Source organism: Grampus griseus, assembly GCF_964374135.1.
Source record: "Grampus griseus genome assembly, chromosome: 8".
In the NCBI taxonomy this organism is placed as follows: domain Eukaryota; kingdom Metazoa; phylum Chordata; class Mammalia; order Artiodactyla; family Delphinidae; genus Grampus; species Grampus griseus.
Window position 1 is genome coordinate 27,156,347 of NC_139002.1, and position 14,172 is coordinate 27,170,518.

Here is a 14,172-nt window from a genome sequence, read left to right on the forward strand (position 1 = left end):
AATAAAAGTACTAAATGTACTCAAAGTTCGAGACAAACTTATTCAAAGCCTCGATAGACTTTTGTGGATCAGAACACCCATGCCACCATCACTAAGATGCAGCTTTCATCCTCCCTGTTCACTGTAGCTGGGGAATTAAAATTGCCTGTGGACAAAATGGAACATCATAAAGCACAGACCAAAACTTACCATAATAGTGGTTACAACCACTGTTCTGTTCTCAATAGCTGCTGTGTCATTGCCAAGAGTGGGCATATCTTGAATTAAGACTAATTTATCCATATCATTCCAGTACCCAACCTGCCAAATACAGAAAATTATTGAAAACACATTTTAGAAGAGTTTTCTTTAGTTCTTATCAGAGCAATGAGAGGTATTAATAAGTAAGCAAACAAAACAAATTTATAAAGCACACAGTAATGTGTTTGGAAGTTTTCTTAATTGATAATGAGCCAGTTTTCCTGATGCTAATGATACTGCCTAGTTATACATTTGGCAAATTTGCAATTTACAATCATGGAGTAGCCAAGACATTGAGAATGGATGAGTTCAAAAAAGAAGGTGGATACAGATGGAATACCATTTGTGTTGATCCTCTTGTAGTGAGATTGATTGGCACCTTCTGTAACTAATTTACATGATTTTATCAATAATGTTACAGGTTTTATGGTAAAGGGAAGAGTCAGATTTACATAGGGTACACATACAAGATGTTTTCAAGAAAAAAGACTTGTGTATTTTTAAAGCAATATGGAAATAGTTTTTGGTTTCACATAACCTAGCCACTAGTCTCACCATTTTTAAATGCTAAATACATCAGATGTTAATATTAATGATTACTTAACATTTTCACTTTTGAAATTTTTTAATTTTTTCACTTTAAATCCTTATATTACTTCTCATTTAGATGTGGAACAAACTCCTTTCCATAAAATATATGAAGTAATTAGTTAAACACTTTACAAAGTAAATAAATGGGGTCCTAAAGGAAATTTAAGTTTCTTTTTATCATGCAGACCACTAAGTAATACTAATGGCTACCTCTTCTTGCCTGCTTGCTGTCTGGCAGACACTGTAATGAATACTGTTTAAAAAATATATGCATCTTAAAGTTTATACACATAGCAAATGTAAAGGTAGGTGCAATTACCAGTCCATATACTTTGCTATTATGCTACATAAACTCCCCAAATGGGTGTTCGTTTAATGCTTGCCAAACTTCTTTCTTGAATTTCTGGCTGCAGTTGATAAAACTCATATTTCCAATAAAATGTATGTAATTGCTCACTGGTCTGTAATCACTATTTGTCCCAATATGTTTTGAAAGTCTCTCTTGCTTCCTCCAAGTTCTTAACTTTCATGTTAGTATTTGTGAACATTTTAAAATAAAGTAAGCATTAGCATATCAGAAAGAGACACTATATTATTCACAAATATTCAATAACAGAATAGACATAAAAAAGAATTTTCATTAATATGGTTTGCTATATTGCTTAGTTTGATCCAAAATTATGAGTATAAATCAATTCAGCAATTATTTTCAATTGCCCATTTGAATTTATTTATAGCTAATATTTATTTAATGAGTCAGTGAAAAATTTAATTAAAGCAAAACAAGTATGACTTTGAGGACCTATCCTCTCTTCAAATCCTACATGTACTTAAAAAATAACTTAAAAAACATAGTTGCTCCCTGTTAGTTTTCCTTTCCACATGACAGTTATACAACATAAAAATAGGTTTCACAGTTTAGTACTCTGTTACGATGCAGCCACCTTCCAGATCTCAGCAGCCCATTTTCTGGGAAAGCATTTTTTCTTTATTTTTGAGTTCCCACAACAGAAAAACTACAGATCTGGGACACATTCTGGAGAGTCTTCGGATGTTGACAAGACCTTGACATTTTGCAGTTAAGAACAACCTGTGTGTTCATGACTATCTCCCCCCACCCAAAGATAAATGATTTAGAAGTACTGGCAAATTAAAATAATAGGCAAAATTTTACCCAACTGTATCTATTTGCCTTATATCTGCTTGAAATTCTGGTGAAAAAGAAAACCATGGTTTGTGTATGGAGTCATGGTTTGTGCATAGATCTCATGTGGGTCATGGACTTTTTGGGAAGTAGGACAGTATGGGGTGAACAGTGATATAAGGGTCACTTCTTAAAGAAAGGAATATTAAAGTTTACACCTAGAACTTCATATGAGATAGAGTTTTTCTCTCCAATTTTTCACAACATTTTACAATTTACTAGGGACACTTCCCATGCCTGATCTCATTTAATTAGACAGGGAAAGAGGCACTTTTTTCCTAGAGACAGAAATTCGGTGAAAAATAATTTTGTAATGTTAAAGCAAAAACATGGAAGCATTTAAATTGCTAACTGGCAGGAAATGTCAGAGAAGTATTTGTCTTCTTTGGATTCCTAAAGGTGAATTGTGCACAAATATAACCATAATATAATATATGAGTAAATATCTCCATATTTATGGTGGACTTTGCCTGCAATGTAGGGATTATGTAGAGATGGAGGGGCTATGAGAAGCCTCTGTTCTACTCAAAGTTGGTTCCTGGGAGAGCTGGTTTGACCAGACCTGTCCTGAAAGATATGGCTTAGTTCTCATATCAACCCTCAAGGGAAAAGTTATGGGCCCTGGGACTGATGATATTTTGTAACAGTTACGAGAATAGCTTTGAAGCTAGATGAGCCTTAGTCTCCACCCCAGCTCCATCTCTTTCTAGTTTAACATCCCTGAGCAGGTTACTTAGTTTCTCTGAGCCTTACTTTTCTCTTCTATAAAATGAGAAAAATACATGTTACTTTCAGGTTGCTGTAAGGATTAAATATTAAAATGCACATCAGTTTCCCTTTACTGTGTCTGGTGTATAACCTGCTCTCAGTAAATACAATTTTTATGATTAAGAATTCCTGAAACCACGCAAGCCTGGTTTTAGAGCATTCTTGAGAGATCACTGGAATAGCAAGAAGATTCCACCATACTTAGGAGCTGAGACTTCAGAAAGAGCTTTGTGGCTTCTGCTTAATGAGACTCTCACTCACTTTCCCTGTTATGGAAGTCAGACAAACTGATGGGTTAACTCTCTGATCTATTTTCAAAGATAGCTCTCTTACTGGCAAGTGTTCAATTTAAAAGAATGGTTGCTCGCTTTTCAGACATACTGCCAAGTCTCACCAGCAGAGTGTTTCTCATGGTAGTTCATTTTTAAGTTTAATATTCCTGACAGAGTGCCCAAGAAAAACAAAGATGGATGAGTCTACACCATTTCACATTTCATATTTCTTTTAAGAGTCTTAGACAAATGTCAGCTGAGTGTGAAGATGTACCGTTCCTCACTTTTCCAACTTATTCTTTAACTTTCTCCTCTAAAAACCTTAATTTTTGTAACCATCATGTTTCAATAGGCCATGAAAAGATTCAGTGCCGTAAGTAGCCCACTTGATGTTACCACTAGTTACCACCAGCTTCCTTTTTCCATTATTCTTTCTTTTATAAAGAGATCATTTTACTTTTTGTACTTACTGTTTTGTGAAATATGGAATTGTCTTTTGCATTTTAGAAAGGTTCTACTTAAATGGCTAATTTTGCAGAGTCTGGTTTGTGGCAGGCTGGTCACCAGTTAGCCAATGATTTTAAGGACTTATGGAATATTCTGTCTGCTCCACAGCTAGCAGAGGGACTTTGCTTAAAATGGGCTTCTTTGTTTCTTGTTGCTGGTTGCGTGCTGACAGAGTGGGTGAAATTGGGTGTTTACATGGAACCTCCTAACTTTCTTCTTGGGAGCATGTCAGTCCCTTTCTTCGGGTAGTACCCTTAAAAGAGCCCATCATACAGCTTGGCTTTCAAGCTGTCATTCCATCTCTTGCCCTTACTTGATCTGGATCAGATAAGCTCCTGCTTACCCTATATTAGCTGGCAGCCTGCACTAAAGGAGATGCCACTAAAAGGCTGAAAAGCTAGAGATGGTTTGCATGGCAGCTCCAAATCTCTCCTCACACATATGCAGAAGCACATGCTATGACAGACTGGAGCAAAACACAGCTTGGAAAGTCTTTGCCATCTTCCATGTATGACTTTAATTATCCTGCATCCAGCCTATCCTCAGGTTCTTGCCTCTACCATTTCTACCTATCCAAACTAACTTCATGACTAACTTTAAATCTCCACCATGCAGCCTTCTTTGATTTGTTTTCCTCCAGCTGGAAGTGATCTCTTCCTCTTTAGACTTTCCACATGCTTTCTTTTTAACTGTCGTATGGAACTTACTATATTCTATGCTACTAGAAAATAAACTCCTTTACAGCAGAGTCTACTCAGGCAGGGTACTAGGTAGAAGGGTTCTGGAGTCAGACATATCTGAATTAAAAATCTTTGTTTTCTCACTTGTAGGCCTTAGACAAGTAACCATAGCCTATTGCACTGTAACTTTCTCACTAGAAAAAAGGAGATAATTGTACTCTGTTACAGGCTTATTGTGAGGATTAAATTACACCAAGTCCAGTGGTTGGGACATAGCAGGCATTTCATAAATTGTAACTATCATTATTATACTAACAAAGGAAAGTATATTTGGGAAAGTTTTTTTAAACAGCCAAGTGTTGAAACAAATAGTTTTTAGATAATGTAAACTGAGCATGTCTTTCCTTGAGCATCCTAGCTAATGCTAGAGAAAAGAATGTTAAAAAATTATATGTGTTAAGTATAAAATGTTTATAGCCAATTGCTGTGGTGGAATTATATTGTTCCATTATATAAAGTACTTTTTGGACATTGGGAAAACTATGCTTAGTCACATCATAAGAAGACTTGCAGAGTTACTTTCTGAAATCCAAAAGTCTTTCATCATCAGCTTCCTAAACAACCTCCCTGGCTCCTCAGTTGATGTTCTTAGGTGTTTCTCTCCCTCTTCAACCTAACAATAATCTTAACAATATTATCTTCCATCTCCTCTTTTCTTTGCTCATTTGAATGTTTACTTGCTTATTTCAGGAACATTTAGCTTGTTCTAAATATGCCCTTTAGAAGTAGTCTTCTTTGTTCTCTCTCTAATAGTTTCATAAATGACTACATGGAAGTGAGTAAGTCTCTTACCTACATTGTGTGCTTTCCTGAAGAGTACATTATGGGTTCTGTGGGATTTTTTTGCTAAGCCTTTAAAAATATTGCTTCTATTTTGGATAAAGGATGTAAACAACATGTAAATTAGTTCATTTCAGCTTTGGTACACCACTAAATATCAGTCATAGGACACAAGAATTTATTTCAGCCTGAATTATCAAGAAAGTATTATTTGTAAGTGTAGTTGACCCTTAATCAACACAGGTTTGAACTGCTCAGGTCCACTTCTACACGGATTCGTTTCATAGTAAATACTACAGTACTATACAATCTGTGGTTGGTTGAATCCTCGGATGTGGAACTGCAGCTATGGAGGAACCACATATATGGAGGGCCCACTAAAATTTAGACCTGGATTTTTGACTGTGTGGAGGGTCAGAGCCCCTAGCTCCCACTTTGTTCAAGGGTCAACCATATTCACAATTTTTAAAAAATGTAGACTATCCAGCTACCTTTCACCTATAAGGCTTTAAAAATGTCAAATGAAAACTAAGAAAACAGTTGAAGTGTGGCTCACCTTTCTAGGTCCTGTGCTCTTTAGCTCAAACACATCCATTGTGTAATTGACCCTACGTCCATAGTGGTCAAACTGAACATTTCCTGTCAGCCCTTGAATTTGAACCTATGAATGAAAAAGAAAATCCACACATGTAATCACTTGCCATTTTAATTACAGAAATCTTGACTTCATCTGCTAGGCTTATGACTACACATGGGTATGGAACTATAAATTATAAGCAACTCACTAAAAAACCATGGGATATTTGAGCTACTGGGATAGAATCTGAAAGAGGAATATCAAAGTAATATATAAGCAATTCTGTTATGTGTTTGGGAGATGAACATGTTTTATTTATTTATTTTTTATTATGAAGTTCCCATTGTAACTAACAGAATACTCCCTCAAAATTGTTTATAGGAATGGAAATATGGTTTGTTTTATAGTTACTTTTCTGTTTTATCTGCATATACACATAACAGATTAAATAGCCCTGATAACCACATCGGATCATATTTCTCCTCATTAATATTAAAATTAAGATATAAGAAATCCAGAAAAATAAACATATTTTTGAAAATATTCAAGTGTACTTTATTCCAAATTTCCTTTAATTCATTTATACTTAACTTACGTTCTGAATCCATGGCATTTCAGAACATTTAAGATGTAATACTAAAAATACAGACATATCACATTAATCACTTGAAAAATGGTGTTAGTATTAACTATAAAAGACTAAAGTAAACAAACAATCCAAGGTTACAGGCAATTTAAAGATCTACTGAGAAGAGACCTTCAAGATGGTGGAGGAGTAAGACGTGGAGATCAACTTTCTCCCCACAAATACATTAGAAATACATCTACATGTGGAATAACTCCTACAGAACACCTACTGAATGCTGGCAGAAGACCTCAGACTTCCCAAAGGCAAGAAACTCCCCCATGTAACTGGGTAGGACAAAAGAAAAAGGAAAAAACAGAGACAAAAGAATAGGGACAGGACCTGCACCTCTGGGAGGGAGCCGTGAAGGAGGAAAACTTTCCACACACCAGGAAGCCCCTTCACTGTCGGAGATGGTGGGTGGTTGGGTGGAAACTTCGGAGCCATGGAGGAGAGCACAGCAACAGGAGTGCAGAGGGCAAAGCAGAGAGATTCCCACACAGAGGATCAGTGCCGACCAGCACTCTCCAACCTGAGAGGCCTGTCTGCTCACCTACCAGGGCGGGTGGGGTCTGGGAGCTGAGGATCTGGCTTTGGAGGCCAGATCCCAGGGAGAGGACTGGGGTTGGTTGCGTGAACACAGCCTGAAGGGGGCTAGTGCACCACAGCTAGCTGGAGGGAGTCTGGGAAAATGCCTGGAACTGCCTAAGAGGCAAGAGAACATTGTTTCAGGGTGCACAAGGAGAGGGGATTCAGAACACTGCCTAAACAAGCTCCAGAGATGGGCGCGAGCCACAGCTATCAGAGCAGACACCAGAGATGGGCATGAAATGCTAAGGCTTCTGCAGCAACCAACAAGAAGCCTGTGTGCAAGCACAGGTCACTATCCACATCTTCCCTCCTGGAGCCTGTTCAGCTCACCAATTCCGGGGTCCCATGATCCAGGGACAACTTCCGCAGTAGAACACATGGCACACCTCAGACTGTCATGCCGGCCTCTGCCACTGCAGGCTGGCCCTGCATTCCGTACCCCTCCCTCCACCCAGCCTGAGTGAGCCAGAGCCCCCAGTCAGCTGCTTCTTTAACCCCATCCTGTCTGAGCAAAGAACAGACTCCCTCTGGTGACCTACACGCAGAGGCAGGGCCAAATCCAAAGCTGAACCCCAGGAGCTGTGCAAACAAAGAAGAGAAAAGGAAATTTCACCCAACAGCCTCAGGAGCAGCGGATTATATCTCCATAATCAATTTGATGTACCCTGCATCTCTGGAATACCTGAATAGACAACAAGTATTCCCAAAATTGAGGTGGTGGACTTTGGGAGCAACTGCAGACTTGGGGTTTGCTTTCTGCATCTAATTTGTTTCTGGTCTTCTGTTTATCTTAGTTTAGTATTTAGAGTTTATTATCATTGGTAGATTTGTTTATTGATTTGGTTGATCTCTTCCTCTTATTTTTTAATGGTTGCTCTCTTCCTCTTTTATATATATATATATATATATATATATATATATATATATATATTTCCTTTTTCTCTTTTTGTGAGTGTGTATGAGTATGGTTCTGTGTGTGATTTTGTCTGTAGAGCTTTGATTTTACCATTTGTCCTAGGGTTCTGTCTGTCCCTTTTTTTTTTTTTTTTGTACAGTTTTTAGCATTTGTTATAATTAGTGGATTTGTTTTTTGGTTTGGTTGCTCTCTCTTTCTTTATTATTACTTTTGAATTTTTAATAATTTTTAAATTTTATTTTAATAACATTATTTTATATTTTTCCTTCTTTCTTTCTTTTTTTCTCCCTTTTCTTCTGAGCCATATAGCTGACAGGATATTTGTGCTCTGGCTGGGTGTCAGGCCTGTGGCTCTGAGATGGGAGAGCCGAATTCAGGACATTGGTCCACCAGAGACCTCCCAGCTCCATGTAATATCAAACAGCAAAAGTTCTCCCAGAGATCTCCATCTCAATGCTAAGACACAGCTCCACTCAACGACCAGCAAGCTACAGTGCTGGACACCCTATGCCAAACAAGTAGCAAGACAGGAACACCACACCACCTATTAGCAGAGAGGCTGCCTAAAATCATAATAAGGTCACAGACACCCTACAACAAACAACCGGAAGCAGACTTGCCCACCTGAAAGACAAGATCCAACCTCATCTACCAGAACACAGGCAGCAGTCCACTCTACCAGGAAGCCTACACAGCCCACTGAACCAACCTCACCCACTGGGAAAGGACACCAAAAACTATGGGAACTATGAACCTGCAGCCTGTGAAAAGGAGAACCCAAACACAGTAAGTTAAGCAAAATGAGAAGACAGAAAACAGCACAGCAGATGAAGGAGCAAGGCAAAAACCAACCAGATCTAACTAATGAAGAGGAAATAGGCAGTCTACCTGAAAAGGAATTCAGAATAATGATAGTAAAGATGATCCAAAATCTTGGAAATAGAAGAGAGAAAACACAAGAAACGTTTAACAAGGACCTAGAAGAACTAAAAAGCAAACAAACAATGATGAACAAAACAATAAATGAAATTAAAAATTCTCTAGAAGCAAACAATAGCAGAATAACTGAGGCTGAAGAACAGATAAGTGACCTGGAAGATAAAATAGTGGAAATAACTATTGCAGAGCAGAATAAAGAAAAAAGAATGAAAAGAAATGAGGACAACAATTGTCTCAGAGACCTTTGGGACAACATTTAATGCACCAACCTTCGAATTATAGGGGTCCCAGAAGAAGAATTGAAAAAGAAAGGGACTGAGAAAATAGTTGAAGAGATTATAGTTGAAAACATCCCTAATATGGGAAAGGAAATAGTCAATCAAGTCCAGGAAGCAGAGAGAGTCCCATACAGGATAAATCCAAGGAGAAAAAGCCAAGACACATATTAATCAAACTATAAAAAATTAAATACAAAGAAAAAATATTACAAGCAGCAAGTGAAAAATGACAAATAACATACAAAGGAATCCCCATAAAGGTAACAGCTGATCTTTCAGCAGAAACTCTTCAAGCCAGAGAGAGTGGCAAGACATATTTAAAGTGATGAAAGGGAAAAACCTACAACCAAGATCACTCTATCTAGCAAAGATCTCATTCAGGTTTGATGGAGAAATTAAAATCTTTACAGACCAGTAAAAGCTAAGAAAATTTAGCACCACCAAATCAGCTCTGCAACAAATGCTAAAGGAACTTCTCTAGGCAGGAAACACAAAAGAAGGAAAAGACCTACAATAAGAAACTCAAAACAATTGAGAAAATGGTAATAGGAACATATATATGGATAACTACCTTAAATGTAAATGGATTAAAAGCTCCAACCAAAAGACATAGGCTGGCTGAATGGATACAAAAACAAGACCCATATATATGCTGTCTACAAGAGACCCACTTCAGACCTAGGGACACATACAGACTGAAAGTGAGGGGATGGAAAAAGATATTCCATGCAAATGGAAATCAAAAGAAAGCTGGAGTAGCAATACTCATATCAGATAAAATAGACTTTAAAATAAAGAATGTTACAAGAGACAAGGAAGGACACTACAAAATGAGCAAGAGATTAATCCAAGAAGATATAACAATTATAAATATATATGCACCCACCATAGGAGTACCTCAATACATAAGGCAAATGCTAACAGCTACAAAACAGAAAATCGACAGTAACACAATAATAGTAGGGGACTTTAACACCTCATTTACACCAATGGGCAGATCACCCACACAGAAAATTAATAAGGAAATACAAGCTTTAAGTGACAAAATAGACCAGTTAGATTTAATTGATATTTATAGGTCACTCCATTTGAAAACAGCAGATTACATTTTCTCTTCAAGTGGTCATGGAACATTCTCCAGGGTAGATCATATCTTAAGTCACAAATCAAGCCTTGGTAAATTTAAGAAAATTGAAATCATACCAAGTATCTTTCCCGAAACAACACTATGAGACTAGATATCAATTACAGGAAAAAATCTGTAAAAAATAAAAATACATGGAGGTTAAACAATACACTACTAAACAACCAAGTGATAACTGAAGAAAACAAAGAGGGAATCAAAAAATACCTAGAAACAAATGACAGTGAAAACACAACGACCCAAAACCTATGGGATGCAGCAAAAGCAGTTCTAAGAGGGAAGTTTACACCAATATAATTCTACCTCAAGAAACAAGAAACATTTCAAATAAACAACCTAAACTTACACCTAAAGCAATTAGAGAAAAAAGAACAAAGCAAACCACAAAGTTAGCAAAGGGAAAGAAATCATAAAGAACAGATCAGAAATAAATGGAAAAGAAATGAAGGAAATGATAGCAAAGATCAATAAAACTAAAAGCTGGTTGTTTGAAAAGATAAACAAAATTGATAAACCATTAGCCAGACTCATCAAGAAAAAAAGGGAGAAGACACAAATTCATAGAATTAGAATTGAAAAAGGAGAAGTAACAACTGACACTACAGGAAAACAAAGGATCATGAGATATTACTACAAGCAACTATATGCCAATAAAATGGACAACTTGGAAGAAATGAACAAATCTTAGAAAAGCACAACCTTCCGAGATGGAACTGGGAAGAAATAGAAAATATAAACAGACCTATCACAAGCACTGAAATTGAAACTGTGATTAAAAATCTTTCAACAAACAGAAGCCCAGGACCAGATGGCTTCGCAGGTGAATTCTATCAAACATTTAGAGAAGAGTTAACACCTATCTTTCTCAAACTCTTCCAAAATATAGCAGAGGGAGGAATACTCCCAAACTCATTCTATGAGGCCACCATCACCCTGATACCAAAACCAGACAAGGATATCACAAAGAAAGAAAATTACAGGCCAATATCACTAATGAACATAGATGCAAAAATCCTCAACAAAATACTAGCAAACAGAATCCAACAGCACATGAAAAGGATCATACACCATGATCAAGTGGGGTTTGTCTAGGAATGCAAGGATTCTTCAATATATACAAATAAATCAATGTGATATACCATATTGACAAATTGAAGTAGAAAAACCGTATTATCATCTCAATAGATGCAGAAAAAGCTTTTGACAAAATTCAACACCCATTTATGATAAAAACTCTCCAGGAGGTAGGCATAGAGGGAACTTACCTCAACATAATAGAGGCCATATGTGACAAACCCACAGCCAACATCGTTCTCAATGGTGAAAAACTGAAACCATTTCCTCTAAGATCAGGAACAAGACAAGGTTGTCCACTCTCACCCCTATTATTCAACATAGTTTTGGAAGTTTTAGCCACAGCAATCAGAGAAGATAAAGAAATAAAAGGAATCCAAATCGGAAAAGAAGAAATAAAGCTGTCACAGTTTGCAGATAACATGATACTATACATAGAGAATCCTAAAGATGCTACTAGAAAACTACTAGTAATAATAATTAATTAATAATAATTAATGCACAGAAATCTCTTGTATTCCTATACACTAATGATGAAAAGTCTGAAAGAGAGATTAAGGAAATACTGTCATTTACCACTGCAACAAAAAGAATAAAATACCTAGGAATAAACCTACCTAGGGAGACAAAAGACCTGTATGCAGAAAACTATGTGACACTGATGAAAGAAATTAAAAATGATGCAAACAGATTGAGAGATAGACCTTGTTATTGGACTGGAAGAATCAACATTGTGAAAGTGGCTATACTACCCAAAGTAATCTACAGATTCAATGTAATCCCTATCAAAGTACCAATGACATTTGTCACAGAACTAGAACATAAAATTTCACAATTTGTATGGAAATACAAAAGACCCTGAATAACAAAAGCAATCTTGAGAAAGAAGAACAGAGCTGGAAGAATCATGTTCCTGGTCTTCAGACTATACTACAAAGCTATAGTAATCAAGACAGTATGGTAATGGCGCAGAAACAGAAATATAGATCAATGGAACAGGATAGAAGCCCAGAGGTAAACCCACGCACATATGGTCACCTTATCTTCGATAAAGGAGGCAAGAATATATAATGGAGAAAAGACAGTCTCTTCAATAAGTGGTTCTGGGAAAACTGGACAGCTACATGTAAAAGAATGAAATTAGAACACTTCTTAACATCATACACAAAAATAAACTCAAAATGGATTAAAGACCTAAATGTAAGGCCAGACAGTATAAAACTCTTAGAGGAAAACATAGGCAGAACACTCTATGACATAAATCACAGAAAGATCCGTTTTGACCCACCTCCTAGAGAAAGGGAAATAAAAATAAACAAATGGGGCCTAATGAAACTTAAAAACTTTTGCACAGCAAAGGAAACCACAAACAAGATGAAAAGACAACTCTCAGAATGGGAGAAAATATTTGCAAACGAAGCAACTGACAAAGGATTAATCTCCAAAATTTACAAGCAGCTCATGCAGCTCAATATGAAAAAAACAAAGAACTCAATCCAAAAATGGGCAGAAGACATAAATAGACATTTCTCCAAAGAAGATATACAGATTGCCAACAAACATATGAAAGGACGCTCAACATCACTTATCATTAGAGAAATGCAAATCAAAACTACAATGAGGTATCATGTCACACCGATCAGAATGGCCATCATCAAAAAACCTACAAACAATAAATGGTGAAGAAGGTGTGGTGAAAAGGGAACCCTCCTGCACTGTTGGTGGGACAGTAAATTGACACAGCCACTATGGAGAACAGTATGGAATTTCCTCAAAAAACTAAAAACAGAACTACCATACTACCCAGGAATCCCATTACTGGGCATATACCCTGAGAAAACCATAATTCAAAAAGAGTGATGTACCACAATGTTTATTGCAGCACTATTTACAATAGCCAGGACATGGAAGCAACCTAAGTGTCCATCGACAGATGAATGGATAAAGAAGATGTGGCACATATATACAATGGAATATTACTCAACCATAAAAAGAAATGAATTTGAGTTATTTGTGGTGAGGTAGATGGACCTAGATTCTGTCATACAGAGTGAAGTAAGTCAGAAAGAGAATAACAAGTACCATATGCTAACGCATATATATGGAATCTAAAAAACAAATGGTTCTGAAGAACCTAGGGGTAGGACAGGAATAAAGATGTAGACGTAGAGAATGGACTTGAGGACACAGGGAGGGGGAAGGGTAAGCTGGAACAAAGTGAGAGAGTGGCATGGACATATATACACTATCAAATGTAAAATACATAGCTAGTGGGAAACAGCTGCATAGCACAGGGAATCAGCTTGGTGCTTTGTGACCACATGAAACAGTGGGATAGGGAGGATGGGAGGGAGATGCAAGAGGGAGGAGATATGGGGATATATGTATATGTATAGCTGATTCATTTGTTATAAAGCAGAAACTATCACACTATTGGAAAGCAATTATACCCCAATAAAGATGTTAAAAAAAGTAAATAAAGATCTACTGAGGTAGTCAGTAGATTAGTAGATTAATAGTGTTTGCCAATGTTTGAGGTTCTTCCTCATTCTTGGCCCAATGTAGGCTTGTACTTCTTGCACCCTTTTTGGTTAGCTAGGTCTATGTGACTCTTTCTGACAAATGAGTTGTAAACAGATGTGATGAGTGCCAGAGCATTTAATTGCCAATTAGAAAACTGCCCACAACTCTTTGCCCTTTGTAGCATTCAAGATGGTAGCTGCTATGTCAGCTTGGATCCCTGAGTGATTATAATAAACAAAGTGCCCCTACTAATCTGGTGATTGTGAGTGAGAAATACTCTTTTGATGTTTTAAGCCACTGAGACTTGGGGTTGTTTATTACTGTGGCATAACCAACTTATCCTGGCTAAGCATCTACATATCATATAAACATCAGTATTCTATCCAGTATCCTATTTAGAAAA

General features: G+C 36.9%; 1 protein-coding gene across 3 annotated transcripts in view; it reads right to left on the minus strand.

The window, feature by feature from the left end:
* The window catches only part of GRIA4 (glutamate ionotropic receptor AMPA type subunit 4), a gene marked incomplete at both ends in the record, with an annotated part of 512,633 nt that overhangs the window by 69,200 nt on the left and 429,261 nt on the right, over nt 1-14,172 (minus strand). For all 3 annotated transcript variants that reach the window (XM_082660213.1, XM_082660214.1, XM_082660215.1), the window contains 2 exons: nt 190-300; nt 5,659-5,763. In XM_082660213.1, coding sequence (XP_082516339.1) covers nt 190-300; nt 5,659-5,763 — 216 coding nt within the window. The remainder of the gene's footprint in view (nt 1-189; nt 301-5,658; nt 5,764-14,172) is intronic.